This window comes from Pelodiscus sinensis, chromosome 2, assembly GCF_049634645.1.
Source record: "Pelodiscus sinensis isolate JC-2024 chromosome 2, ASM4963464v1, whole genome shotgun sequence".
Taxonomy (NCBI): Eukaryota; Metazoa; Chordata; order Testudines; family Trionychidae; genus Pelodiscus; species Pelodiscus sinensis.
Genome location: NC_134712.1, coordinates 114034489 through 114062200, shown reverse-complemented (window position 1 = coordinate 114062200; position 27712 = coordinate 114034489). Strand labels below are relative to the sequence as shown.

The 27712-nt window shown below is 42.0% G+C and overlaps 1 protein-coding gene across 4 annotated transcripts in view; it reads right to left on the bottom strand.

Moving 5' to 3' along the window:
• Positions 1-27712, bottom strand: part of RPP40 (ribonuclease P/MRP subunit p40) — a 215569-nt gene that overhangs the window by 102707 nt on the left and 85150 nt on the right. The window contains exon 3 of one of the 4 annotated variants that reach the window (XM_075921305.1): positions 20938-22063. The exons of the other annotated variants lie outside the window; for them this stretch is intronic. Coding sequence (XP_075777420.1) covers positions 22019-22063 — 45 coding nt within the window. The 3' untranslated portion in view covers positions 20938-22018. Of the gene's footprint in view, positions 1-20937; positions 22064-27712 lie in introns of those variants that run through there. 4 annotated transcript variants of the gene reach the window in all.

Here is a 27712-nt window from a genome sequence, read left to right as displayed (position 1 = left end):
CATCTACCTAATATAATTGTGTTCAACAGGAATTGAGGGAACATATCACCTCAGAGGAGCTGTTCTGACTCACAAGGCATGTAATTTTACAGGCATTTTCTAATGTACAATGAACATTTTTCACATACTCGAGGCTCCCAAAAGTGGGATGAAAACAGGTAAAAAACAAACCAGACTTTTTGTAAACTCTGGGCCTTTTTGGTAAAAATCAGTAACCACCAAAAATGTCTGAGGGCCTTGAATATTAATTAGCCTTGCCTCACAATAATACAGTGAGATAGGGGAGTATATAAGAACATTTTAATTTCTCCTTCAATAAGCTTTTTTTTGTAGACAACTTGAATGCCTACATGCAAACAAAAAGTAACTTAAGTACTCAGGTCTGCTTGACATTGATAATAAGAATGCTGTCAGCATTCATCAGCTACTTTTAGTTCCTGCTGATCAAATCCTTATTTCAGTTGCAGAGTCAGGAAACACAGGATAGGTAGATACAGGTTGAGAACTGCAGCAGAGGACCACAAGGAACATACAAATGAAAGTGAAATGTTTTTAATTTTCCTAAAACAAATCATTACTGATTGCACCTGTAATGTCTATGATCAACAGCACAGAAAATGACCAGAAGAACCAAAGACAGACAAATGATTTTTAACTTACATGCTGTTACTCTTGAGCATGCCAAGGACAATAGCCTATCAGGTCCCTTCTTGTCACACTACGTGCACATAATTTCTATATTATTAAAAATTAAACACATCAAAGGAGAATAAATAGCCATAAAAATGCTCTTCAAATTGTACAAACTTGAGCCTAAAATTAGGCCCCTAAATCCATATTTGGCTTCTACACAAGGAACCTGATTTCAAACATACTGAATACTCATAGCTCTTACTGCAGTCAAAGGGAGTTATGGATGCATATCACCTCTGAAAATCAAGCAATTCTATTTAGAATTCTCAACTGTAAGCATTCAAATATAAAAATTGTGTTCAACAGGAGCCGAGGAAACATATCATTTCAGAGGAGCTATTCTGACTCACAAAACATACAATTTTCCAGGAAGCATTTACACAAGCATAATGGGCAGTTGGATATCTATCAAATTTCCATGTTCAAATCCACGTTCTTGGGTATGAAAATATGCACATTCAAACGAGTGCACATAGCCCAAAAGGTAACTTTGAGAGCTGGGAGTATAATCCAGGTTTCATGACCCTGAGTTTTGTATCACTGCAACTACCTCCTACCTAGTCCTTCTCTCAATATGCACCAATAAAACTGGAGGAGAGAATATTTTGTGGAAACAGAAAATAAATATTAGAACATGACCCACAATTCTGAGGCAGTTTTCTCCCACTGCGTCAATGAAAACAAAATTTTACTGTGTATACATTCAAACTTTGAATTCCCTGGTGTGTGTTTGGCAGTGCAGTAGACGATCTCAAGAAGAATTTCATACAGAAGATGACAAGGTGGCAGTGAGTGGGTGCTCTCTCACATATCACTGCTAGAGAGCTGATATCCTATGTCACAGCTGAATAAAATTAACATGGCTTCATTTCAAAAAACTTAAAAAACAATGAAGTGTCTTGCAGCACCTTAGAGACTAAGAAAACCTGTAGATGGTATCATGAGCTTTTGTGGACAGAACTCACTTCTTCAGATGAATGGAGTTATTCAAGGTCCAGTTTCTAAATAAATAGGGGGTAAGGAGGAGGAAAAAATAAGGAAAAGAAAGTAAAAAAGGGGAAAAAATAGTCAATTGGAATGTCCATGCTACATGAAGCTAATAAGAGAAGGTACTAACTATTCTTAAAAGGCGGCAAGGAGTCCTGTGGAACCTTATAGACTAACTGAAGTGTTGGAGCATAAGTTTCTGTGGGCAAAGACCCACTTCGTAAGATGCATGCCACAGGACTCCTCGCCGCTTTTGCAGATTCAGACTAACACGGCTACTCCTCTGATACTTAACTATTCTTAAGTACCCATTGTTTGGTTTCTTATGTCATTAGGATGTGGAATGTAGCAGGCCATCCAGCCAAGGTCTATAATCATACCTCTGTTATAGGAATCAAACTTGTAAGTGAAGTTAAGTTCTAAGGCTTTCCTGTGGAGTTGGTTTGTGAAATTGGCCTGAAACAATACAGTGACTTTCCTTTAATGCATGTCTGTGCAACTTAAAATGTTCCCCAACAGGTTTGTGTGTGTTGCCTTTTTGGATATCTGATGCGCGTCCATTAATTCTCTCTCATAGAGGCTGTCCTGTTTGGCCAATATACATGGCAGAAGGGCATTGCTGGCATAGATCACATTAGTGGATGTGAAGTTAAATGAGCCTCTGATGTGGTGGTTTATGTGGTGAGGTCCTGTGATGATATCGCTTGGATAGATGTGTGGGCAGAGTTAGCACTGAGGTTGATTGCAGGGGTGAGTTCCCGGATGAGTATGATGGAGGTGTTTTGCATGGTTACTGGAAAGCATTTGTTTGGGGGTGAGGGTTGTCTGTAGGTGAGGATTGGCATGTCCCCCCAAGGCCTGTGAGAGTGAGGGGTCATTTTCCAGGACAAGTTGTAGATTGTTGATAATGCATTGGAGGGGTTTCAGTTGTGGTCTGCAGGTGATGACAAGTGGTGTCCCATTGTTTTCTTTTCTGGTCCTGTCTTGAAGTAGCTGATGCCTCGATACTTTTCTGGCTCTGTCAATCTGTTTTTTCACTTCTCCGGGTGGGTACTTCAGTTTTAAGAATGCTCTATATAGATCCTGTAAGTGTTTGTATCTCTCTGTGGGATTGGAGCAAAACCGGTTGTATCTTAGGGCTTGGCTGTAAACAATAGATTGAGAAATGTGTCTGGGATGGAAGCTAGAGGCATGAAGGTAAGTGTTAACAGTTGGTAGGTTTCCGGAATAAAGTGGTGGAAATGTGTCCATCATGTAATTGTACTGTAGTGTCAAGAAAGTGAATCCCTCATGTGAGCTGGTCCAGGCTGAGGTGGATGGCAAGGTGGAAGTTGTTGAAATCCCTGTGAAATTTTCAAAGGGTCTTTCCAGTTACAGACTGACTCGGCTACCTCTCTGATGGCTTCATTTGGGCATGTTTAAATACTAAATGCATTCTGTCTCATGGCTCTAAAAAAGTGTGCAGAACTCAAAATAGTATTTGAAAGGGAGTATATTTTATGGGAAAAGAAGGGGAAGTATGTGACCCACAATATTTAACTTTTTCATATTGGTCCAAAACTAAACCAGTGCTTAATTTGAAATGAAAAGGGTGCCAGGGCTCAGCCCCAGCAAAAATTAAGCACTGATGCACCCTTATTTGCTTGGAATAACGCATACACTCAACCCTGCTTATCCCCTATGCACACCCACCCTTTCCTGCACATGGCACACACACTCCCTACCCTGCCTGTCTCCAGTGATACCCCCCACCTACACTCTATCACCTACCCACGTCCTGGGGGGAGGATGTGGGCTGGTGCTTTCATTTCCAGATGGAGCAGTGGACACAGGAGAGCAATTATGGCCACCCCAACCCCATCCACTCCCATTGCTCTCTCAATGAAGCTGTGAGAGAGTGTGTGGTAATTTTCCACCCCACCCAATCCATCACTCCTGGGCAAAGAGGCTGGAGGCCCCTCCACCTGAACCTGGATTGCTGTGCTCTCAGCCTGGATTGGGGCACTTGCCCAGCTGGAATTCCTTAGGGGGGAGGGTAGGAAGTACCCCACCACACATGCAAAGCGGTCCAGGATTGGGTCCAGCTTTCACCTCCTCCTGGTAAGGTCCCCTGCTGGGGGCAGGCCAGGCAGTGCCCTGCCACCCCAGACACTTCTGGGGCTGAAATAGCCAGGATCGTAGGCCCCATGAGGATTACTGCCCCCTGGCCAGAGCAGAGTGTTGCCTCCTTTTGGATACATCTTATACATCCCGCTCCAATTGCTCTGCAATGCTGGGGTAACCTCCGAGAACATTCCTCCTGCTCTGGTACCCAACTCTCCCTGCCCCCAGTGCACCCTAGAAGTGTACTAGCTTCATGGTCACTTCCCCAGTTCCTGATAGGGACTTCTCTCCTCGCTGCCAGCACTGGGAGGTCTCTGCCTTTCCTCGGCGTTCTAGGGGTTAGCAGCCTCCTTGTGGAAGCTCCTTAGGAAGTGAAAAGGGCGCTGGTGTTGGGGGAAACACAGCTGGGGTGGTATCCCTGAACATGAAGGACTCCACAGTCCATGAAGATCAGCTTGTGCCAATTTAGCCACAGCTGCACTCAGTAGGCATGAGGCAGATTCACTGTGCTGCTGGCCATGCCCAGGGAGTGGCAGTACGATGGCAGCTCTGAAGCCAGAGAGGGAAACAGGAAGTATACTCTGTGGCCATCATGAACTTCCTGCTTCCCCTCCTGACCTGGCAAGCTCAGAGATCCCAGGGTACAGCTCTGCAAAAATTAAGTGCTGTCCAGAGCTGCTAGGGATAAGACCCATCAAGCCTAGAGATGCTGGGGCCAAATTAAGCACTGGTTAAAGTTAATAAGACTTCCCCTGTGAATCTACAATAGCAAAATTTGGACCCAACTAATGGTAGCAGTAGTGGAAGGGCTTGTGTACATTAGATTCTTTAAGACTGTAGTTTAAGAGACATGGGAAAATGTAAATGACTCATTAAGACCATTAACTTGATAGACTACATGTACTGTATTATTATTTTGTAATGGCAACTCAATGGTTACTACAGGAATGTTCTATTCTCATGTAATAGTGACAGCTCTCTCATATTCATCAAGAACATGTTGCTATTATTTTGTAACCCTCCAGGTTTACATTGACTTTTGGAGCTGAAGTGAACAGCAAACTGAATTTTGTATTGTTTAGAATAGGGTAGTTATCACTATACAGTTTCTGAATGCATTGGATCAGTGCTATTTTTAAAAGAGAATATACTCCACCACATAACTAAATATTTATAAGTTCAATTTTAGAGACTACACCAAAGGTTACACCACAGCGATTACATTATCATGAACTGAAGTACTTCAGAATGTACAGAAATGTTTAATAATTTTATAAAGTAACATTATTAGATCTAACAAAACATGTAGATAGTATCATGAGCTTTCGTGGGCACAGCCCATGATACCATCTACATGTTTTGTTAGTCTATAAAGTGCTACCAGACCATTTATTGTTTTTTCCTCTGCAGACTAACACGGATACCCCCTGAAGATTATTAGATCTGTCATGACAGCCACAGCAAAATATAAAACATTTTTCTTTTATTGATTTTTTTGGTTCTAGTTCTTACAGACCTTGCTTCCTTCATTCTAATGCAACCGTTAAAACCCTTAATATGCACAAGTCTTTTAGAAAGGAACAAGCAGGAATTCTGCCACCTTCAACGCAACTGATATGGTGCTTTTGGTAACAATTAGTTTTCCTGCTGTTTCTAAGCAAACCTGTTTGAAATGAGCTCAAGCAGTAATGGAGGCAGCAAATAGTTTGTAGCAGCTCTCGTTTTCTTAAAGTGAAAGTAATAGATTTTTAAGAGAACAGGTTAATTAATCCCGAATGGAAAAAAGTACTTTGAACTATACACTAAGTAAGAAGTGAAATTTACTAGAATTACCATAATAGGTAACAGATTTCAGAGGTGGATCATCATGCATCTGATGAAGTGAGTTGCAACTCACGAAAGCTTACATCATAACACAGTACATCTTTAAGGTGTCACCAGACTCATTGTTTTTAATGCTATGTTAAATGTACCTCCTGTTTTCAGGATGGTTTCTAAGATTTCTGGTGCTGAATGTACAGACCATACACTAACTTGACAAAAAATTATATTTATTGTCTTCATTCTTAAAGAGTGACTCTTATAAAGAATGAACATTTGTTTATGTGGATTGTTTGTGTGTATTGCTATTTGCTGGGCTCTGTTCCAAATTCTCTATGGAAATCCATCTCTATAGAAGAGTTGTGCTTTTTATTCCTATCCTTAAAGGAGTATGTAGGAAATTTATATAGACACACATTTCTTTTTGAACACTTGACATTTTTGACCAAGAATGATAAAAACTGAGAAAGAAAGAAAAGAACAAGATCAGAGTTCCTGTCGTCTTAATACTTTAGAAGAAGCATGTTATAGCCAAACGACCCAGAGCCTTGCTATCTGAAATTTTTAAAAATGATATACTGGAGTCATAGTTTGACTAGTATTTAAAAAAAAATTATGTCCTACTTTGTAATTCTTTTTGTATGCTGGCTATAACGGCATTGTACATCATGCTAAAAGACAGAAAATCTTGTATAATCAAAAATAATCCTTTTCTGCTGGTCTGCACCATTTGTAGTGTGGCAAAAAAATATCACAGTACTCGGTTACCCTCATGCTGGACAAAGTTTTTCACTTCTATAAAAAAGCACAGAAACAACTTGTGCATTTTTTCATTGCACAGTAGAAGGAAGGAATTGAGCAGCAGCTAGGAGTCCACCACAGCAATGCAGAAAAAAGGAGGGCTAGGCTGATAAGATTGAGTGAAGAGAAAAATAGAAAGGACGTATCCCCTTAATTATGAACATCGTCACATCCATAAGAGGATGGAAGATAACGATCATGAAACATGAAGGCCAGGGGAGGGAGAAACTTTGTCTGATAGGAATATTATAGTGTCTATGGTCAATCTGGTTTTGATAACTCTTCCTCTCATCTCTCAAAGGCAAACTTGTGAAAAATCTGTTTTTAATCAATAATTTTTATGATGCTCTGAAGTATTTATCTGAATATCTATTTGATATTATTTTAAAAAATACTATAAACAATTATAATGTGAACTTTAATTTAAAAAGGTTTAAAGGAAGTGATGAGAAAACCAAAATTCTTGTTATGACTATTGTGTAACAATGAGAAAAAGTATAACCCCAAATTTGGTAACTTCAACTTGAGTGAGGGTATGTCTACACTACAATGTTAGTTCGAACTAACGGACGTTAGTTCAAACTAACATTCATAGGCGCTACACTAGCGCTCCGCTAGTTCGAATTTAAATCGAACTAGCGGAGCGCTTAGTTCGAACTAGGAAAACCTCATTTTACGAGGATTAAGCCTAGTTCGAACTTACTAGTTCGAATTAAGGGGTGTGTAGCCCCTTAATTCGAACTAGCGGGAGGCTAGCCCTCTCCAGGTTTCCCTGGTGGCCACTCTGGCCAACAACAGGGAAACTCTATTGCCCCCCTCCCGGCCCCGGACCCCTTAAAGGGGCACTGGCTGGCTACGGTGCCCGTGCCAGGTGCAAGCCTGCCAGCACCCAGCCAGAAGACCCTGCACCTGACACGGCACAGAGCCACCCACCCGATGTCCCCCAGCCCGCCCCCTCTTCCCGGGACCAGGCTGGCGGCTCCCGGGAGCTTGCCCGGGACCGCAAGAGGCGGGCACCTTCCTGGGCTAGTGCAGACATCGTGGAAAGTGGCTGCCTAGGGCAGGAGAGCTGCCAGCCTGGCCACCCAGGAGCAGGTGTGCATGAAAATCAAGGGGGTCTGCTGAGACCCCCAACCCTGAGCCCTGAGCTTACAATGGCTGTCCTGGGTCAGACTAAAGGTCCATCTAGCCCAGTAGCCTGTCTGCCGACAGCGGCCAACACTAGGGACCCTGGAGGGGATGGACCGAAGACAGTGACCAAGCCATTTGTCTCGTGCCATCCCTCTCCAGCCTTCCACAAACTTTGAGCAGGGACACCACTCCTACCCCCTGGCTAAGACTACTCCATGGACCCAACCTCCATGACTTGATCTCACTTCCCTTTCAACTCTGTTCCAGTTGTAGCCTTCACAGCCTCCTGCAGCAAGGAGTTCCACAGGTTAACTATTTGCTTTGTCAAGAAGAACAACTTTCTCTTACTAGTTTCAAGCCTGCTACCCATTCCTTTCCTTTGGTGTCCTCTAGTCCTTCTTTATGGGAACTCAGGAAGAACTTTTCTGAATGCACCCTCTCCACCCAACCCCTGCTTTTAGAGACCTCTATCCTGTCCCCGCTCCATCTCCTCTTTTCTAAGCTGAACAGTCCCAGTCTCTGTAGCCTCTCTTCATCTGGGACCTGTTCCCAACCCCTGATCATTGTAGTTGCCCTCCCCTCTCCCACCCTCTCTCTTCCCCTCACCCACCTCCTTTTCCCAGTCTCCCCCAGTTTTGTTCAATAAAGACAGAGTCAATGTTGGAAGAAACGTTATCTTTATTTTGTATATCAGGAAGGGGGGCTAGGGAAGGGTAAGTGGAAGGAGGTGAGGGAGGAATGGGGCACAAGCCCCCGATGGGGAGGACTGGGCTGGCTCTGCAGGCTTCTGGGGTGGAAGCTCTCTTGCAGCCCCCCAATTGCCCCCTCTCCCCAGATGGCAGCCTGCGGCAAGTGCAGCCGGGCTGATGGCCGAGTGCTGTGATGTGCCCAGTGTGGGCATTCTGGGCACTCCAAGCCAGGACTGGTTTTCAAGCAGGGCACCCCTGAGAACTGTCTGTCCGGGGTGGGGGTCGGGTCCCTTTAAGCGCAGCCCTCGGCTAGCCTGAGACAGCATCTCCACGCTATAAGTCCTCCTCTGATGCCCTGCCGGCACTGCTTCCGGCCATCCTTAAGCCCTGTTCAGGGTCCACTCAATGTGGACATGCTAGTTCGAATTAGCAAAACGCTAATTCGAACTAGTTTTTAGTTCTAGACGCGTTCGTTCGAATTAGCTTAGTTCGAATTAACTAATTCGAACTAAGTTAGTTCGAACTAACTCTATAGTGTAGACATACCCCGAGGGACAAACTGAGCAATTTAATGAAATCATGGAACACTTCACACTACATAGTCTCCTTCAGGGAGATTTAATTTCACAGAAGAACTACTTAGGCCTAAATCCCACTTACTTCAGAATGAGCAATCTTTGGTTATCAATTTTTTTTAATTTACTTACATCATTAGTGGTTAAGTTTTATAGGTGCAAAACCACAAAGCAAAATGGGGTCACACTGTCTTCTTTGGCTCATAATTCTAAGTGCACAAATCTACTCAAATCAAACTATGTACTTCAAAATTTTTGAAAAAATATCCAAGTAACTAAAACATAAACGTAATCCAAGAAAGAATTCATACGTAAGTTTCTGATTTATGAACATGTCTAGTTGCAGCTCTTTATAACTCTGCTTTTGAAGAGCCAACAAATGCAACTACAAAAGAAACAAATACTGCCACAATCATATTAATAAAAAGAGTTCTTAAGTGTGAAAGGGGAGAAATTTCAATCAATAAGACTGAATTTCTTCATTCAGGTTAACAGTCTATGCATTATTCTGACGGCTGATCATTGCTACATAGTTCTGCCATGTAGTGCGATATAGTCAGGCTTTTAATCCTTCAGACAAAATATAGGAAGTTTATGCCTTTTTGTTATAAGGATAGCTTTAAGAAAGTTTCAGAAATGCATCCAAAAGAAGTCAATAACTTATAAAATAATGGATTGTAAATCATGCATTCTTGAGTTAACCTGAAGGTTGAAAGTAAAACACAACACACATATGCCATACGATAACATGAAGTTGCAAAGCGGACAGGAGCTGCAGACAAGGGAGTTTGAGAGGGACCGCAAGAGATCCCGCCGCTGAACAGACTACTCAGTGAGAGTACTCGCTTTTGGTGTGAGTGAGTTTGCTCGACTGTTTGAATTTTGTTTGTTTGTTTGTTGAATTCTGATTCTGATTTCAGTTGACTACAGTTTCAGTTTCAGCTGCTGTGGCAGTTGGGACTGAGTGCCTGACCTTTTGTTCCCTTGATTGCTCTCTTGATTGCACCTGGTCAGCCTTCCCATGTGTGACTCACAAGGGGGCAGGCCTGGCGTGGGCAAGTAGGCTTTAAAAGCCAGAGGCAGAGTGACCAGGGAGCGAAGTGGACAGGAGCTGCAGACAGGGGAGTTTGAGAGGGAGTTTAACAGAGGGAGGCCTAAGATGGTCAGGAAGACCCGCAACACCTGTGCCAGCACTGCTTCTGTCTCCTCCACCGGCGCCTGTAGCCAGACAGAGCACCTGAGCATGGATGCCTCTATCCAGATCCTGGTGTGGTTTTGCAGGGACTGTGGCTTGCAATTGCCACTTACTGATATCCAGGCTGGGGAGATCATCCAATGCGAAAGGTACCTGCTGGTGGAATCTCTCAGGCAGCCTGTGGGAGAGCTACAGGAGGAGGTGGCTAGGTTGAGGAGCACCCACATCCATGAGGAATTCTTGGACCGTGTTCATGAGGAGACAGCTGAGGTAGCTGTCCCGGTACACAGGACCGTGGACACACCACTGGTGGAGGAGGAGACGGCTCAGGATGGACAGTGGCAGCTGGTTACTTCTGGCAGCAGGCACTGCTCCACCCCTGCTCCGAACCCTCCCGCCGTGGTACTAGGAAACAGTTATGCTCTTCTTTATACAAGAGATAAGCAATCACCCCCTACACTGGAGGAGGAAAAGCCCTGTACCCTCAAGGCTGGGAGGTCTGCCACCACCACTGCGAATAGGAAACGTAGGGTAGTGGCAGTCGGAGACTCTTCTGAGGGGGACGGAGGTGCCCATATGTCGCCCTGATATTTCATCTCAGGAGGCATGCGGTCTGCCGGGGGCCCGTATCCGAGATGTTACGGAGGCATTGTCGAGGATTATCTGGCCCTCTGACTACTACCCCATACTACTCATCCATGTGGGCACTAATGATACTGTGAGGTGTGACACTGAGCGGATCAAGAGTGACTACAGAGCTCTGGGAGTACAGGTGAAGGAGTTTGGAACGCAGGTGGTATTCTCTTCGATCCTTCCTGTCGAAGGTAGGAGCCCAGGCAGAGACAGGTGCATCCTGGAGGTGAATGCCTAGCTGCGAAGATGGTGTCGCCAGGAGGGCTTTGGCTTCCTTGACCATGGGATGCTATTCCAGGAAGGACTGCTAAGCAGGAATGGCGTCCACCTTTCGAGGAGAGGGAAGACCCTATTTGGACACAGAATGGCTAACCTAGTGAGGAGGGCTTTAAACTAGGTTAGACAGGGACAGGTGAGCAAAGCCCACAGGTAAGTGGAGAACATGGGGACCTGGGAGATGGGTCGGAAATGGGAGGAAGCATGGGCTACAGTGGCAGAGAGAAAGGAGGGTCAGGGCAAAACTGGGAGGCAAGGTCAAATCAGGATCTTAGATGCCTATATACAAATGTGAGAAGTATGGGAAATAAACAGGAAGAACTGGAAGCACTAATAAATAAGTACAATTATGACATTGTTGGCATCACAGAAACTTGGTGGGATAATACACATGATTGGAATATTTCTATAGAAGGGTACAGCTTGCTCAGAAAGGATAGACAGGGAAAAAATGGAAGAGGTGTTGTCTTATACATTAAAAATGAACACACTCGGAGTGAGGTGGAGATGGATATAGGAGACGGAAGTGTTGAGAGTATCTGGGTTAGGCTAAAAGGGATTAAAAACAAAGGTGATGTCATGCTAGGAGTCTACTACAGGCCACCTACCCAGGTGGAAGAAGCGGATTAGGCATTTTTTAAACAACTAACAATATCATCCAAAGCCCAAGATTTGGTGGTGATGGGGGACTTCAACTATCCAAATATATGTTGGGAAAATAACACAGCGGGGCACAGACTATCCAATAAGTTCTTGGACTGCATTGGAGACAACTTTCTATTTCAGAAGGTTTTTAAAGACACCATAATAGAGGCCCAACTTAAATGTATACCCCAAATTAAAAAACATAGCAAGAGACCTAAAAAAGAGTCACCGTTGCTTAACCACCATGTAAAAGAAGCAGTGAGGGACAAAAAGGTATCTTTTAAGAAGTGGAAGTCCAATCCTAGTGAGATAAATAGAAAGGAACATAAACACTGTCAAATCAAGTGTAAAACTGTAATAAGAAAAGCAAAAAAAGATTTTGAGGAACAGCTAGCCAAAAACTCAAAAAGAAATAACAAAATGTTGTTTAAGTACATTAGAAGCAGGAAGCCTGCTAAAAAACCTGTGGGTCCCCTAGATGATCGAGCTATAAAAGGAGCAATCAAGGACGATAAAGCCATTGCGGAGAAACTAAATGATTTCTTTGCTTCAGTCTTCACGGCTGAGGACGTTGGGGAGATTCCTGAATCTGCACCGTCCTTTGTGGGTGATGAATCTGAGGAACTGTCCCGGATGGAAGTGTCATTAGAGGAGGTTTTGGAACAAATAGAAAAACTTAATGTTAACAAATCTCTGGGACCGGATGACATTCATCCAAGGGTTCTAAAAGAACTAAAATGGGAAATTGCTAAGCTATTATCTGTGGTTTGTAACCTATCCTTTAAATCGGCTTCCGTACCTAATGACTGGAAGGTAGCCAACGTGACACCAATATTTAAAAAGGGCTCTAGAGGCGATCCTGGCAATTACAGACCGGTAAGTCTAACTTCAGTACCGGGCAAATTAGTTGAAACAATAGTAAAGAATAAAATTGTGAAGCATGTAGAAGAACATAATTTATTGGACAAAAGTCAACATGGTTTCTGTAAAGGGAAATCCTGTCTTACTAATCTGTTAGAGTTCTTTGAAGGGGTTAACAGACATGCGGACAAGGGGGATCCAGTAGATATAGTATACTTGGATTTTCAGAAAGCCTTTGACAAGGTCCCTCACCAAAGGCTCTTGTGTAAATTACATGGCCATGGGATAAGAAGGAAGGTCCTTTCTTGGATTGAGAACTGGTTAAAAGACCGGAAACAAAGGGTAGGAATAAATGGTAAATTTTCAGATTGGAGAGGGGTAACTAGTGGTGTACCCCAAGGGTCAGTCCTGGGACCAATCCTTTTCAACTTATTCATAAATGATCTGGAGAAAGGGGTAAGCAGTGAGTTAGTAAAGTTTGCAGATGATACCAAACTGTTTAAGATAGTCAAGACAGAAGCAGACTGTGAGGGACTCCAAGAAGATCTCACCAACTGAGTGATTGGGCAACAAAATGGCAAATGAAATTTAATGTGGATAAGTGTAAAGTAACGCACATCAGGAAAAATAACCCCAACTATACGTACAGTATGATGGGGGCTAATTTGGCTACGACAAATCAGGAAAGAGATCTTGGAGTTATCGTGGACAGTTCTCTGAAAACTTCCACACAGTGTGCAGCGGCGGTCAAAAAGGCAAATAGGATGCTAGGAATTATTACGAAAGAGATAGAAAATAAGACCCAGAATATCTTACTGCCCCTGTATAAAACTATGGTACGCCCACATCTTGAATACTGTGTACAGATGTGGTCTCCTCACCTCAAAAAAGATATTTTGGCCTTGGAAAGGGTTCAGAAAAGGGCAACTAAAATGATTAGGGGTTTGGAACGGGTCCCATAGGAGGAGAAGTTAAAGCGACTGGGACTTTTCAGTTTAGAAAAGAGGAGAATGAGGGGGGATATGATAGAGGTCTATAAAATCATAAGTGGTGTGGAGAGGGCCGATAAAGAAAAGTTATTTATTAGTTCCCTAAATAGAAGAACTAGAGAACACCAAATGAAATTAATGGGTAGCAGGTTTAAAACTAACAAAAGAAAGTTCTTCTTCACACAGCTTGTAGTCAACCTGTGGAACTCCTTGCCAGAGGAGGCTGTGAAGGCTAGGACTATAATAGAGTTTAAAGAGAAGCTAGATAATTTCATGGAGGTTAGACCATAAAAGGCTATTAGCCAGGGGATAAAATGGTGTCCTTGGCCTCTGTTTGTCAGAGGCTGGAGAGGGATGGCAGGAGACAAATCACTTGATCATTGTCTTCGGTCCACCCTCTCTGGGGCACCTGGTGCTGGCCCCTGTCGGTAGACAGGATACTGGGCTAGATGGACCTTTGGTCTGACCCAGTACGGCCGTTCTTATGTTTTTATGTTCTTATGTAAAAAGCTACCGGGGGAAAGCTGTTCTAGATTTGATCCTAACAAATAGGGAGGAACTAGTTGAGAATTTGAAAGTGGAAGGCAGCTTGGGTGAAAGTGATCATGAAATCATAGAGTTCACAATTCTAAGGAAGGGTAGAAGGGAGAACAGCAAAATAGAGACAATGGATTTCAGGAAGGCAGATTTTGGTAAGCTCAGAGAGCTGATAGGTAAGGTCCCATGGGAATCGAGACTGAGGGGAAAAACAACTGAGGAGAGTTGGCAGTTTTTCAAAAGGACATTAAGGGCCCAAAAGCAAGCTATTCCGATGTGTTGGAAAGATAGAAAATAAGGTAAAAGACCGCCTTGGCTTAACCACAAGATCTTGCATGATCTAAAAATAAAAAGGAGTCGTATAAAAAATGGAAAGTAGGACAAATTACAAAGGATGAATATAGGCAAACAATACAGGAATGCAGGGGCAAAATTAGAAAGGCAAAGGCACAGAATGAGCTCAAACTAGCTACGGGAATAAAGGGAAACAAGAAGACTTTGTATAAATACATTAGAAGCAAGAGGAAGACCAAGGAGAGGGTAGGCCCACTGGTCAGTGAGGAGGGAGAAACAGTAACAGGAAACTTGAAAATGGCAGAGATGCTCAATGACTTCTTTGTTTCGATCCTCACCAAGAAGTCTGAAGGAATGCCTAACATGGTGAATGCTAGTGGGAAGGGGGTAGGATTAGAAGATAAAATAAAAAAAGAACAAGCTAAAAATCACCTAGAAAAGTCAGATGCCTGCAAGTCACCAGGGCCTGATGAAATGCATCCTAGAATACTCAAGGAGCTGATAGAGGAGGAATCTGAGCCTCTAGCTATCATCTTTGGAAAATCATGGGAGACAGGAGAGATTCCAGAGGACTGGAAAAGGGCAAATATAGTGCCCATCTATAAAAAGAGAAATAAGAACAACCCAGGAAACTACAGACCAGTTAGTTTAACTTCTCTGTGCCAGGGAAGATAATGGAGCAAGTAATGAAGGAAATCATCTGTAAACACTTGGAAAGTGGCAAGGTGATAGGGAACAGCCAGCATGGATTTGTAAAGAACAAATCATGTCAAACTAATCTGATAGCTTTCTTTAATAGGATAACAAGTCTTGTGGATAAGGGAGAAGAGGTGGATGTGGTATACCTAGACTTTAGTAAGGCGTTTGATACAGTCTCGCATGATATTCTTATCAATAAACTAGGTAAATACAACTTAGATGGGGCTACTATAAAATGGGTGCATAACTGGCTGGATAACCGTACTCAGAGAGTAGTTATTAATGGTTCACAATCCTGCTGGAAAGGCATAACAAGTGGGGTTCCGCAGGGTCTGTTTTGGGACCGGCTCTGTTCAATATCTTCACCAACCATTTAGATATTAGTATAGAAAGTACGCTTATTAAGTTTGCAGATGATACCAAGCTGGGAGGGGTTGCGACTAATCTGCAGGATAGGGTCATAATTCAAAATGACTTGGACAAATTGGAGAAATGGTCTGAGGTAAATAGGATGAAGTTTAATAAAGAGAAATGTAAAGTGCTCCACTTAGGAAGGAACGATCAGTTTCACACATACAAAATGGGAAGCGACTGTCTGGGAAGGAGTATGGCAGAAAGGGATCTAGGGGTTATAGTGGACCACAAGTTGAATATGAGTCAGCAGTGTGATGCTGTTGCAAAGAAAGCAAACATGATTCTGGGATGCATTAAAAGGTGTGTTTGTGAGCAAGACACGAGAAGTCATTCTTCCGCTCTACTCTGCACTGGTTAGGCCTCAATTGGAGTATTGTGTTCAGTTCTGGGCACCGCATTTCAAGAAAGATGTGGAGAAATTGGAGAGGGAGAGGGTCCCAAGAAGAGCAACGAGAATGATTAAAGGTCTAGAGAACATGACCTATGAGGGAAGGCTGAAGGAATTAGGTTTGTTTAGTTTAGAAAAGAGAAGATTGAGGGGGGACATGATAGCAGTTTTCAGATATCTAAAAGGGTGTCATAAGGAGAAAACTTGTTCATCTTGGCCTCTGGGGATAGAACAAGAAGCAATGAGCTTAAACTGCAGCAAGGGAGGCTTAGGTTGGACATTAGGAAAAAGTTCCTAATTGTCAGGGTAGTCAAACAGTGGAATAAATTGCCCAGGGAGGTTGTGGAATCTCCATCTGTGGAGATATTTAAGAGTAGGTTAGATAAATGTCTAGCAGGGATGGTCTAGACAGTATTTGGTCCTGCCATGAGGGCAGGGGACTGGACTCGATGACCTCTCGAGGTCACTTCCAGTCCTAGTATTCTATGATTATATGATTTAACCAGTTGCTTCTCATAAGTTATTCTTGCTTCTCAGACATAGGTCAAACTCTAAGTTTGGTCTTCTAGCTAAAGAATTCTGTACTCATCTGGGTTTACTGTATGCTCCAAATCAATATATTGATTTTGTGATATAAATTGTTAAAACTGAATTTTGGCAATGATGGCCAAAGAAAACAGTAGTTTGGCTAGTTGTTTACTGTGGGCAGTTGGCAAAAGACAAACAAAGCCATTGGGAATACTGTAAAGGCATAAACCTGGATTACATCTTCTTTATTGCTGATAAACTCATTTCATAATGGCAGAAATGTATTTGGCAACAGTTCTATTTAAAAACAAAAGTATCATTGTTTTAATGCATATTACAGAAATGTGACTCCCCAAGTGAGTCTGATGTATTAATAACAGCTATAACGGTTGTCTGATGATTTTTGCAGACATGTAATGGAATATTTTACTGCTATTTTCAGCCATCTGTGCTACTCTTTCTATCAGTACAGGTTTGCCAAAGCTATAATGAAATTCTCTGTGCTTTATGCCATCACACGTTTGTTAATACCAACACACCAATTAAACATATCAATGGTGTCACAAATACTGATTGCAGAACTATCATGTTGGCAGGCACATAACTGTCTTTTATAGCTGTAGAAAACTGGAGTCTTCTGGCAGGATTCATTCATAGGCTACCCTCCTTATCAATCTCCATTGTTTTCTCTTTAGTAATAAAGGTGATTCAGGAGGAAACATGTCTAAGTGATTAGGTGACCAGGGTACAATTCCCTTCCCTGCTCTGTCCCATAATCTCTTTAGGAGCTTCAGTAACTCACTTTATCTCTATGTACCTCTCACTTCCCTCCTGATCTTCCATTCTGCACTGGAGAGTTGGGAGGACAAATATATTAGAACATAAGATATTAAGATAGCAAATGCTCAGAGAGAGGGGGCCATAAAAGTATAGAAGATAAATTTACTATATTCTGATTATGGATTCTGGGTCTGATTCAGGTAAGAGCAGGAAAAATGGGCATAATATATAGTGCACATGTGAGAGCAAAGGGCAATGTTTTAATCATAATAATGGCTTCAGGAATAATTCATGGAGGAAAAATAGAGATTTCTCCATAGGAACAGGTCTTGATTGATTGACAAGTTGTGTGTGAAGTGAAGTTGATACACTAGTCCTCTTGATTTTTGCTTGTTACCAGATAAATGAAATGAATAGCAGTTAAAGCAGAAAGAGAGAGAGAGAGGGAGAGAAAGAAAAAGAAAATAGAGCACGTGGTTTAAATGTGTTTATCCAGATTATCAAATTTCATATGAAATAATGCATCCCATTTTAGTTGCTATCTAAAAAGATGACACCAGAGAATTAAAAGGTCCAAAGAAGGATAATACAGATAGCCAGAGGTGCATCAGGATTTACATATGAAGAATTTTGCATTGCAGAAGAATAGGACTGGTTAACCTGAGAAGGAGAAATGTTAAAGGGCAAGAGATGGAAGCATTTATGGAAGACAGTTAAAAATGATCGATACTTCCTTTCTGCATTGTCCCATACTAAGATAATCAATAGCTTGAATGGCAGGTGAATTTAAAACTAATAAATTGAGTTCACGTCTTCAGAGAGAACTTTGATATTCACGGTAGCAAGTGTTCAGATCTAATACTGTAGGAGGGTAAAGCTAATTGCTGTTAAAGTCATAAAAGAAAACTCCTGCCAGCACATCTAATCAGTTATACAATGTACATAACTGTATTTTATTGAGGGGCATTTTGGGAGTCTGAGGGAACAGGAAGATAAGAAGTGTATCCCTGCATCAGCCAAGAGGTTGGACTTCATGGACCAATGCTCTTCTAGGGAAAATTCCATGTTTGTGTTATGTACAGTACTGGAAAATTTTATTAATTGAATAAAACCTATGTTGAGTGCCATTTTAAAAACTGTACAAGATTTTTAGTAATGCAAAAATATATATGTCCAAAAGGGTAAATCTTCCTGAAAATGATTATTTGAATGAGCTCTCATTGTAGGCAACACATGCATGTAAAGAGCATGAGCTTGGAAGTTTCTGGATGGTGCTGTGATTGTAAACTACTTATGCCCTTGTACAGCAGCCAAAAACGTACGGGGGAGGGGCGGGAGCGGGACTGACCCGGGCACATGCAGACCCTGGCAGATGAGGGGATTCCATTTTGTCCCCTCTCCTCCCACATTTCCTCTCTGGAGTAGTTGTGAACTGCCTGGCAGGTAGACACACACAAGCAGCGTGAGCACATCTACCAGCCAGGCAGTTCACAGCTAAGGACTGACACACCTAATTAGAATAAAACTTACCTAATTAGAAAATACCAAACATTTTATATGTCAGGTAATTTCTCAATTTGTTTCCCAGACAAAACCCTGAAATACCAGACTGTCGGGTACAAAACCGGACACCTGGCAACCCACCCTTCTTTGAATCCTCCCTCCTAGCCAGATACTCTACTCCCAATCTGCTCCTGCCTCCTGGAGTGCCCATGTGGCCCGGGTCCCCCAAGCCCTGGCCCAGGCTGGGCGGAGGATGCTCCCGGGTGAAACACTGAAAATTTATTCACTTTTCATTCTTTTTTTTTTAATATGCGTTTATATTTTTGGGCTGCAAAAGACGGCACTGAAAAAAAACTGGTTCCAACTAAAGTAAAAAGTTTGGGAAACCGTGATCTAGCCAGCTTTCTATCTATCTTACAGTCCATTTATCCAATCCATATTCCCTTAACTTGCTGGCAAGAATATTGTGGATGACTGTATCAAAAGCTTTGCTAACGCTGGCACTGGGGGCTTTGGGACGACCAGAAACAACTTATTTGTAGGGCTCGACAAATAATGTAATCTACTCACCCGGGGCAAGTAGATTAGAACCCAGAAGAGCTGGCGCAGAGTGATCTGCACATTTGTAGAACCGCACGGCTGGCGAGCAGGGCTCGCCACCGCTTGGTGAGCCCTGCTATTTGAATATTCATCATTTGCTTAATGAATATGCAAATGAATGTTACCGGTCCTCCAAAAGCTTGTGAATGGTTTTACTGGTCTTCGTGTGAAAAAGTTTGGGAACCCCTGGTTTACAAGATACCATTCTAAAAGAACCACCACAATCACCACCTCTTTTTGATGACTCAGTTACCAAGTCTGTGGTCTCTCTTCTAGATGATTTAAAGCATGGATTCCCAAACTGGGGGGTGGGAGGGGCGTGAAGAAATTCCAGGGCGGTGCAAGGTGACTCACCCTCCTCCCCATCATCAAATTTTGCTGCCCTAGTCAGTTCCTTTTTTTTTTGTCCTCAACAAGTTTTGCTGCTATTTTTTTTTGGGGAGGGGGGAGGAAGCGTGAGGGTTTTTCAAAAATAAAAAGGGGGAGTGATGCCGAAAAGTTTGGGAACCACTGATTTAAAGAATGATGGAAATTATCTGGGTAGACTTACCAAAGCTCTAGGCATGGAATTATCAGAGGTGTCACAGCCTCATATCCAGGGCTCAACAAATTAGATTTTAAGCCGGCACGGCACCGCCGTGCAATCAGTGCATGTGCAGCGTGGTCTGCACATGCACAGCGTGGTCTGCACATGCACAGCGTGGTCTGCACATGCACAGCGTGCCAAACTGCATGGCTGGCGAGTGGGACTGACCGCTGCTTGTCAAGCTCTGCTCATACCTACCAGGTGCTATACACAAGGGGTCCAAGTACTTTCAGACATTCCTGTCACAATTCTGTTAATGCCTTGGCAGCCCATGACACAAGCTGGGTTCCTCTTGTTCAGTGGCAAAGTACTTGGCTCTCCTGAATCTAAAACAATTCTGTCTGGTTATCCTTCAAAAGTGTAAAGCCAGTTACCAAGATGTGCTTGCTAAGTATTTCTTGGGCCACAGAGCTCCTTTGCATGACCAACTATAACATGAACTTCATGGCTGAGAACATCTAGTTTGTCAGTTTAGATACAGAAGTTAAAGCTCCAGTTGAGCACCAAGACATGTTCAGTGGGAAAGCAGGATTTTCCACAATATCTTAAAGACTCAAATGCCATTTTAGAATTCCCAGATCCATATACTTCTTTAGCCACAAGACATTTAAAGTATCTTCTGACTCTGGAGAGGCAGGAGCATGGGAGAACTGATGGGAGCCCCACTGCGCTGCTGCTTTTCTATCAGAGCAGGTTCCCTATGAACACCAGCTCCTGCCTGTCCCCTCCACCCCCAGCATGTAAACGTGTATTCGCTAAAAATTTCAGCAGTTACACATTTATACAAATACATGATTTCTACCTTCCCTAGTCTCTAATGATTTCAACTACTAGTAACTTTTTTTTTGGGGGGGGGGGGGGGGGGTGGAATCCTACTACTCATCAAGTTGCCAGTCACTTTTCTCCATCTTCACTTATATTTGAGTCCTTGTAGTTTATTTGGTAGCTCCAAATAATCCAATAAGTGAGTAATCTGCTACACCAGGAATGGGTAAGATGCAGCCCACAGACAGTACGGCTATGTCTACACTGTCCCTGTTTTGTGCAAAAAATATGCAAATGAGGCAAAGTGTGGAAAATTGCCACACCTCACTTGCATAATTAATGAGGCTCCATTTTTGCACAAAAGCCTCGCACAAAAACGGAGCCTAATTAATTATGCAAATAAGATGTGGCAATATTCCATGCTTTGCCTCATTTGCATATTTTTTGTGCAAAATGGGGGCAGTGTAGACATAGCCTAGCTGTCCACTTTCTATTTATATCCTGCTGCCCCTGCCACCAAATTACCAGACGGTGGCTAAGGCAGCAAGATCCTATTTAAATGGCTCCTGGTCGTAGCACTACCCTGGGAGGGGCTGGAGCCATGAGCCCTTTAAATAGCCGCAGTAATGCCAGCTGGCTGCCAGGCAATGCAGTAGCATTGGAGCTGGGAACCATGATCTCTTTGCTGTGTTTTTAATTCAAAGCCTCTGGCCCCAGCCCCTCCTCTCCACTCCAGGCCCTGCCCTTCTGGGGGGTGGAGCTGGCCCATGACCATATACCAAAATTAATTAAGTGGACCCCCTATGAAAATTATTGTCGACCCCTGTGCTGCACACGTGCTCAAAAAATTAGAGATTATGAGCCTTCCTCCTTGGGCATACTGTGCAGCTATCCTGAATTCCTGAGTTGTCTTGGGCTGCTGCACCCCAAAGGTGCATTGGTCAATTAATTAATCCCTATATAGAGATCAAATTTCTTTTTACTCCTGCAAAGTGCTCTGGAATCTCTTAATCGGAAAGGTGCTAGATCAGATAGTATTATTATTAACTTCAACTCTGTTCAAATCATGAGAGGAAAAATCATTTTATCAACAATTGTTCGCCTTCTAAAAGGCAAATGGAAACAATAGACAATAACACAGAAAAATAAGAGTTAGTGAGCATGATCCTTCTAATGTGATGCATTTTTTTCTTTCAGAAACATGGTTCTAAATTGTAATGATTCCATACAGTCCATGTCCCATATGTTTTGCAAGTACTGATTAATGTACAATACTTGTCTCCAGATGCATGTTGTTCTTTTTAAGTCAGGAGCAGGTGCTTCTTTGCATTTTCTGTTCTCCCAGATCCCAACCAGTGAAATATATATTAATTAAAAGAAAAAAAAAACAGCAAAACCCCCCCCAACACATTCTATGGCTTTCTAACATGTGGGGAGATTGATGTGGAAAGGACTATTGTATAATGCCATTAGAACCTTTCTTCCTGTGCATTTTTGTAGGGTTTCTTCAGATCACCACAGGGCATTAAGATTTCACTTCAGGTGAGTAATGAACAATGACATCTCCAACCTAGAAGATCAAATGTGTTACTAATAGCAACCTTACCTTTAAATACACGCACCAATCCTCTGAGCGCACCCCCCCCCCCGTTATTTTTTAAAAATCAATTATCAAGATTTGTAATAACAAAGGTTCTCTCTGGCATCACCTTGAGCTGTTAATGAATTGAACCAAAGTAAAGTGCTACTCAGTGAAGTTTTCATGAGGAGCTCTGCTTAAAAATAAAAATGAAATGTATTGCATTGTACTTTTCTTCAACAGAACATTTCTTGTAATTGGAATAGCGTTAATTGGATACTTCAAGTTAAAAATTTTATTTAAAAAGGCACATTTTGTATTCCAATTTCCCTTAGTTTCCAACAGAGGTGGTACCATTACATATGTATTTTTATCACTATAATTGATCAACACTACAATGCTGACCTGCAAAGTCAACATAGGAACCTTAGTTACACTAATGGAAATAGTATGAAAGCCATGAAAATGTGTACCTCTTTCAATTCAGTTGTCTAAGCAGCAGAAGCTAATTTGTACATCTTTGAAGCAGAAATACATCTTTGTGGCCCATGTTTAAAAACACCCAATTCATTAGCCACAAAACCATTCCAGGATGGGTGAAATTGGTGCAGTTCTGACCATCCACCTTTACCTCCATCAGTTGGATAGCATTTGCACAGCACCAGAATGATTTAATATCTGTACTGAACCCTGAACTATCAGATATACATAATTTATACCTGGCTTCCAAAGGATCAGGGCATGTTATTTCACAAAGGAGAAAGTAATAAAAGCTTAATAGGTTTTGTATAGCAGGCGACTGGAAACAAACTCAATTTATATTGATGTATAGCAATGACTAAAAGGCAAAGGCTAAAGGGAAAACAGCCTGATTCAGGGGAAATATCTTATAGCATGTGGTGATGATTAATAAAAAAGATCTTTAGGCCCCAAAATCAATTTATTTTAAAGCGATTATGGGACTACTGTAGAGGAACTCAAACTACACTGGAATGTTTAATTTCCATCTCTGCCCCCATCTTTGCTCTCATTTCCCACCATTGCCTACCTCAGTCTACCAATTAATCCAACCTCAATCCTACCCCTTTTAACTTGTTATCCTCTTGTCTTCCATACTTCCTTCCACTATGTCCTCTTTCTATCTCCAGAGCTTCATCCTCACCACAATCATCAGGTATTCACCTGTGTTCTATGGTGTGTGCCTGCGCTACGGATGTTAAATTATGAGTAACTGACTAATCAAATAGTTGATGCAGTTTGCTTAATAGTTTTTGTATTGACTATTTGATACTATGCAGTTTGCATCAACTGTTTCATTAGTCGATAGGGCACCTCTGCATCTGAAGTGTAGCAACAGCCATAGGACTGTTGCTACACTTCAAAGGTGAAAGTGCCACATGGAGCCTGGGATCAACTGGGGATTCCCCCGCTGACCCCGGGCTCGATGTGGCGCTGCCGCTTTCAGTGTCAGGGTCCTCGTGGCATTTCAAAGCAGCAGCGCCACGTAGAGCTTGGGACCAGCCAGGGGCTCCTCCGCTAATGCCGGGCTCTATGTGGCGCTGCCACTTAGAAACGGTGTGGGGAGCCTGGCGTTAGGCTCTTTGCGGCATTTCAAAGTGGCAGCACCACGTAGAGCCCAAGGTCAGCTGCGGACTCCCCCATTGACCTCGGGGTCTGTGTGGCGCTGCTGCCTTGAAACACGTGGGGAGACCAGTGTGAGGCTCCACTTGACGTTTTAAAGTGGCAGTGCTGCATGGAGCTCGAGGTCACGGGGAAGTCCCCAGCTGATCCCGGGCTCGACACGGTGCTGCAACTTTGAAACGCTGCATGCAGCTTGGGGACAGGGTCTGGCCCTAGGCTCTATGCAGCACTGCTGCTTTGAAGTACCTCCTCCTCTCCCCCCCCCCACAAGGGGGGGGGGAAGGGAAGCAACTAGTCGACTAGCCAATTGACTAGCCTAAGCATTTGCTTATCAGTCAACTAGTCCTTCACATTCTTAGTTTACCAAGCACCATTCTGAATTTCCTTTCACTAATTTTTAAGTCATATTTTACTATTGATATTAGAGTGAAACACTTCTCCCCACTGATATCAAAGGAAGTTCTGCATGCACAAAAAGGACTGAATATGGACTTTACAATACAGTACAGATGGATTTTACTCACTGCCTGATGAATGTCTGTATTTCCTTACTCTTCTTAACATCTCAAAAGCAGCTTGCTGGAAAAAAACTTTTTAAATCTAACAATGTCTAAAAGATGAGAAAATATGTTTGTGTCACACTTCTCCAAATTCACCCTTAGGTGCATTCAATGTGTGAGCAACAGTTCAGCACAAAATCATTAGTGGGTGTCCAATGTTACAAAATAGTACTGCAAAGCTCCCTGGTTCTCTCTATAATTATAATCAAGGACCTTGTAATCCCTTACGAGTGATTCAAAGCACCTTGTAACAAGCCATGAGGACCAGAGAGATTTAGTGATAGTGGAAATGCCTCCATTTTATGCTTTCACAGAGTATGCTGAAAGCACATTGTCTAACAGATAAATACCTTACAAATTCACATTTATTAGGTTAAAAGTCACACCTGTTTAACTACAGAGAAGAAAATATATTTTATTTCATTTAAACAGAGTCAACACAAATGTAAAAATTAATCAGCAGACAAATGTGTACCTGAGCTTTAGTAGGACTATTTTATGGTCATACTGATACATTTCCCACAATGAACAGACTTCAGCACCAAATGCATTAAACAGAATTTCCAATTACAATTTCATATTTTTGCCAATCTTTATGACAAAACGTTAACTAACAACATATAATCCTGTCCCTCCTGCAGCTATATAACAAAGGGGTTGATCAGATATTTATAAGGAATAAGTCCTATGCACTAATTTGGACTTCATAACTTTTCAGTTACTTAGTGATCTTAAAATGTAAACAAATTCCTGTCTGTAGAACTTTAGATAATTGCTTTGTCTGGAACAGAAAGGGTAAATATGTGGGTTAGAAAAATACAAAAAACTACAGAACACTGTCTAGCTGTAGGGAGTAGACCTGAAAGAATATGATCCTGCAGTGTGTACCTTTATTGACATAATAGCTGCTCATTTCAAGCATTAGTCACTGCTAAAATAATTATTTGTAGTGATGAAGGTTAGAATCGCTGAGAAACTGAATCAGTAAAATCTTATATTACATTTGTCTTCCTGTAACTAGTGCACTGCATCTTCCTCTAGAATTACACCTCTGATCTATTTTCTGGGACCTCAGCAGGTTATTTTCATACTCAAGCTATGAAATTGCTTATACAGCAATGATTGATGCTCTTATAGAGAGCTCTTACAGAAGCACTTTCATCTGTTTAGGAATTTTTGGTTGGATCATTCAGCTCTAATGATCCTCTTGAAATAACATTCTGATGTTTACAACCACAATTCACTGACATACAAGTACTTTTATGCCAACATGATGACCATTAATGTGAGGAACGCTTGTTTAATTTACATCCAGAAACAATCACAGGTTTTACCGTAGGCATCTTAACATGCTGTTCCAGGCCCCCTGAATCGCCTCTCACTCAGTTTGAAGCACAGTTTATTTAAGCTTGGAGAAACTTTAAGAGTTGGTTGCCAACTGCCACATTAGAACTCACCATGTTATTTCACCCATTAACTAAAAACATTATCCAGATAGCATTAAGTGTTAATGTAGTGCTAGTACAAAAGTTGGCTTAGAAAATCAACACTCTATGGATTTACTGGGTCATGATGTATTCAGATTTTGTTTCATCAGCATACAATGGGAAGACTAGATTAGGTAGGATAATTTTGTTGGAAATTTATTGTTCACTGGCGAGTACATACTCAAGCCACAGGAGAAGACTTGAGTTGTCACTCATAGCAAAAGCAGGGACTCCTCTCAGTGGAACTAATAGTCTAACAGCAAGAGGCAGGGATGCAGTTGTTTATAAACGGCCATATATCTGTACTGTGTAGAGACAACAAAATAAAAAATTACTAAATACAATGGTGTATATATTTTTGTCTCTAGGCACATCACATTGATAAATTAGAATAACTGAGAATGTGATACATATGTTTTAAAGAACAATCTGGTTTGCAGATTAAGAGCTACAGATGACGAATATGGCATATTCAGTGATTAAAGACTGAGTGTATGGCTGATTAACATCTCAAAGCTTCAAGTCATCCTTATTCACCCTAGCACATCGACAGTGGAGAATGGCATGGTGGAGGAGCACTTGGTGCATAGCCCTGCTCAAAGCATGTCTAATCTGAATCAGTGCTGTGAATGCCTATGCACCATTAGGAAAATCTGTGTATATGAATATGAGGTGTATTACAGGTGTTCCAAGGGAAAAATCAAATGGTAGTTGTGATGGATGGGAGAAGTGCTGTCCTTTTCTAAACATCCCAGCATTCAGTAACTAAAGGGTTAAATCCAGGTAGCTAGGAACTGCTGGCAGGGAGCCAGGACAATCAATGGGAAGAAAGTGTTGAGATTTGAACTGAAAGGGAATCAGCTTGCTGTTTTTCTTTGTAGGAGTTTTAAACAAGGAGATGGGTGAAAAAGATGACTACCCATGACCAAAAAAGGAATACCTGTGCCTAGAAATGGATTGGACCTTGACGTAGGGATATCTAAGTGATAGGGAATGTTTACTTAGATAAGATCAGGTAATTGTCTTTATTTTGTTGTTTGGTTAAACTCCTCTGTGTTGAGTCCATATTCACTGTAACTTTAAAGCTGAATCTCAGGGAAGCAATTCTCTTTGCTTTAATCTGTTTTTTCTTAGTTGTTCTATAACACCTAGAACCCAAGTATATCTTTTTGTTTTGTTAATAAAATCACCTTTTTAAATACTATGATTTGATTCTTGTATCCTGGAAGATAATAGGAGGTCTGTATATGCATGCCTAAGATTGAGAGGTCAGCTATCAGTGCTTTGTTTTTGTTTCCCCCCCCAAGCTCTCTTGTGGTAAAAGAGCTTGGGGTAGCCCTCTGGAAGAAGTCACCAAGTGAATTCTTCCTGGGTTCAAGGGAAAAATGTTTGGTTTTTTTGCACTTGGGCGGAGGCAGCATACCTCCCAAGGTCAGGGAATCTATGACCTTGGGGAGTTTTTAAGCAGAAGCCTATAGAAGGAAGGTATTTTTAAGGTCTCTTTCAGGCTCCCACCTCCTGCACTCTTAACTGCCAGAATGGGGAACAGCCTTGGCAGTAGTAAACACATCAAGTTTCTTTAGGGTAAAAATCCCCATAAAGTCTTCATAAATATTTGCATAGAGTTATTGAATGGGCTATTGAGCACATGATTCTCTCCTTCTATAACCCATACCAAGCATCTTTATATCTTACCTAACTTTCTTTGGATGCAGAGCTTAGAATTTTCTCACACAAAATACTAGTGAGGCCTCAGCATCAGGACACAAAAGTTGAACTTCACAATTCCTCTCTTTGCTGACACTTTTCTTACTTCTGTTTCCTTGCATCTGTTTATGTTCCAAGAATCTGGCCTACAATCTGACATGTGCTTTCAGATTCTTTAACATGAAAGACACTATAAAATCTAACGTTATGATATATCTGGACATTACAATTTTAGGATACTAAAT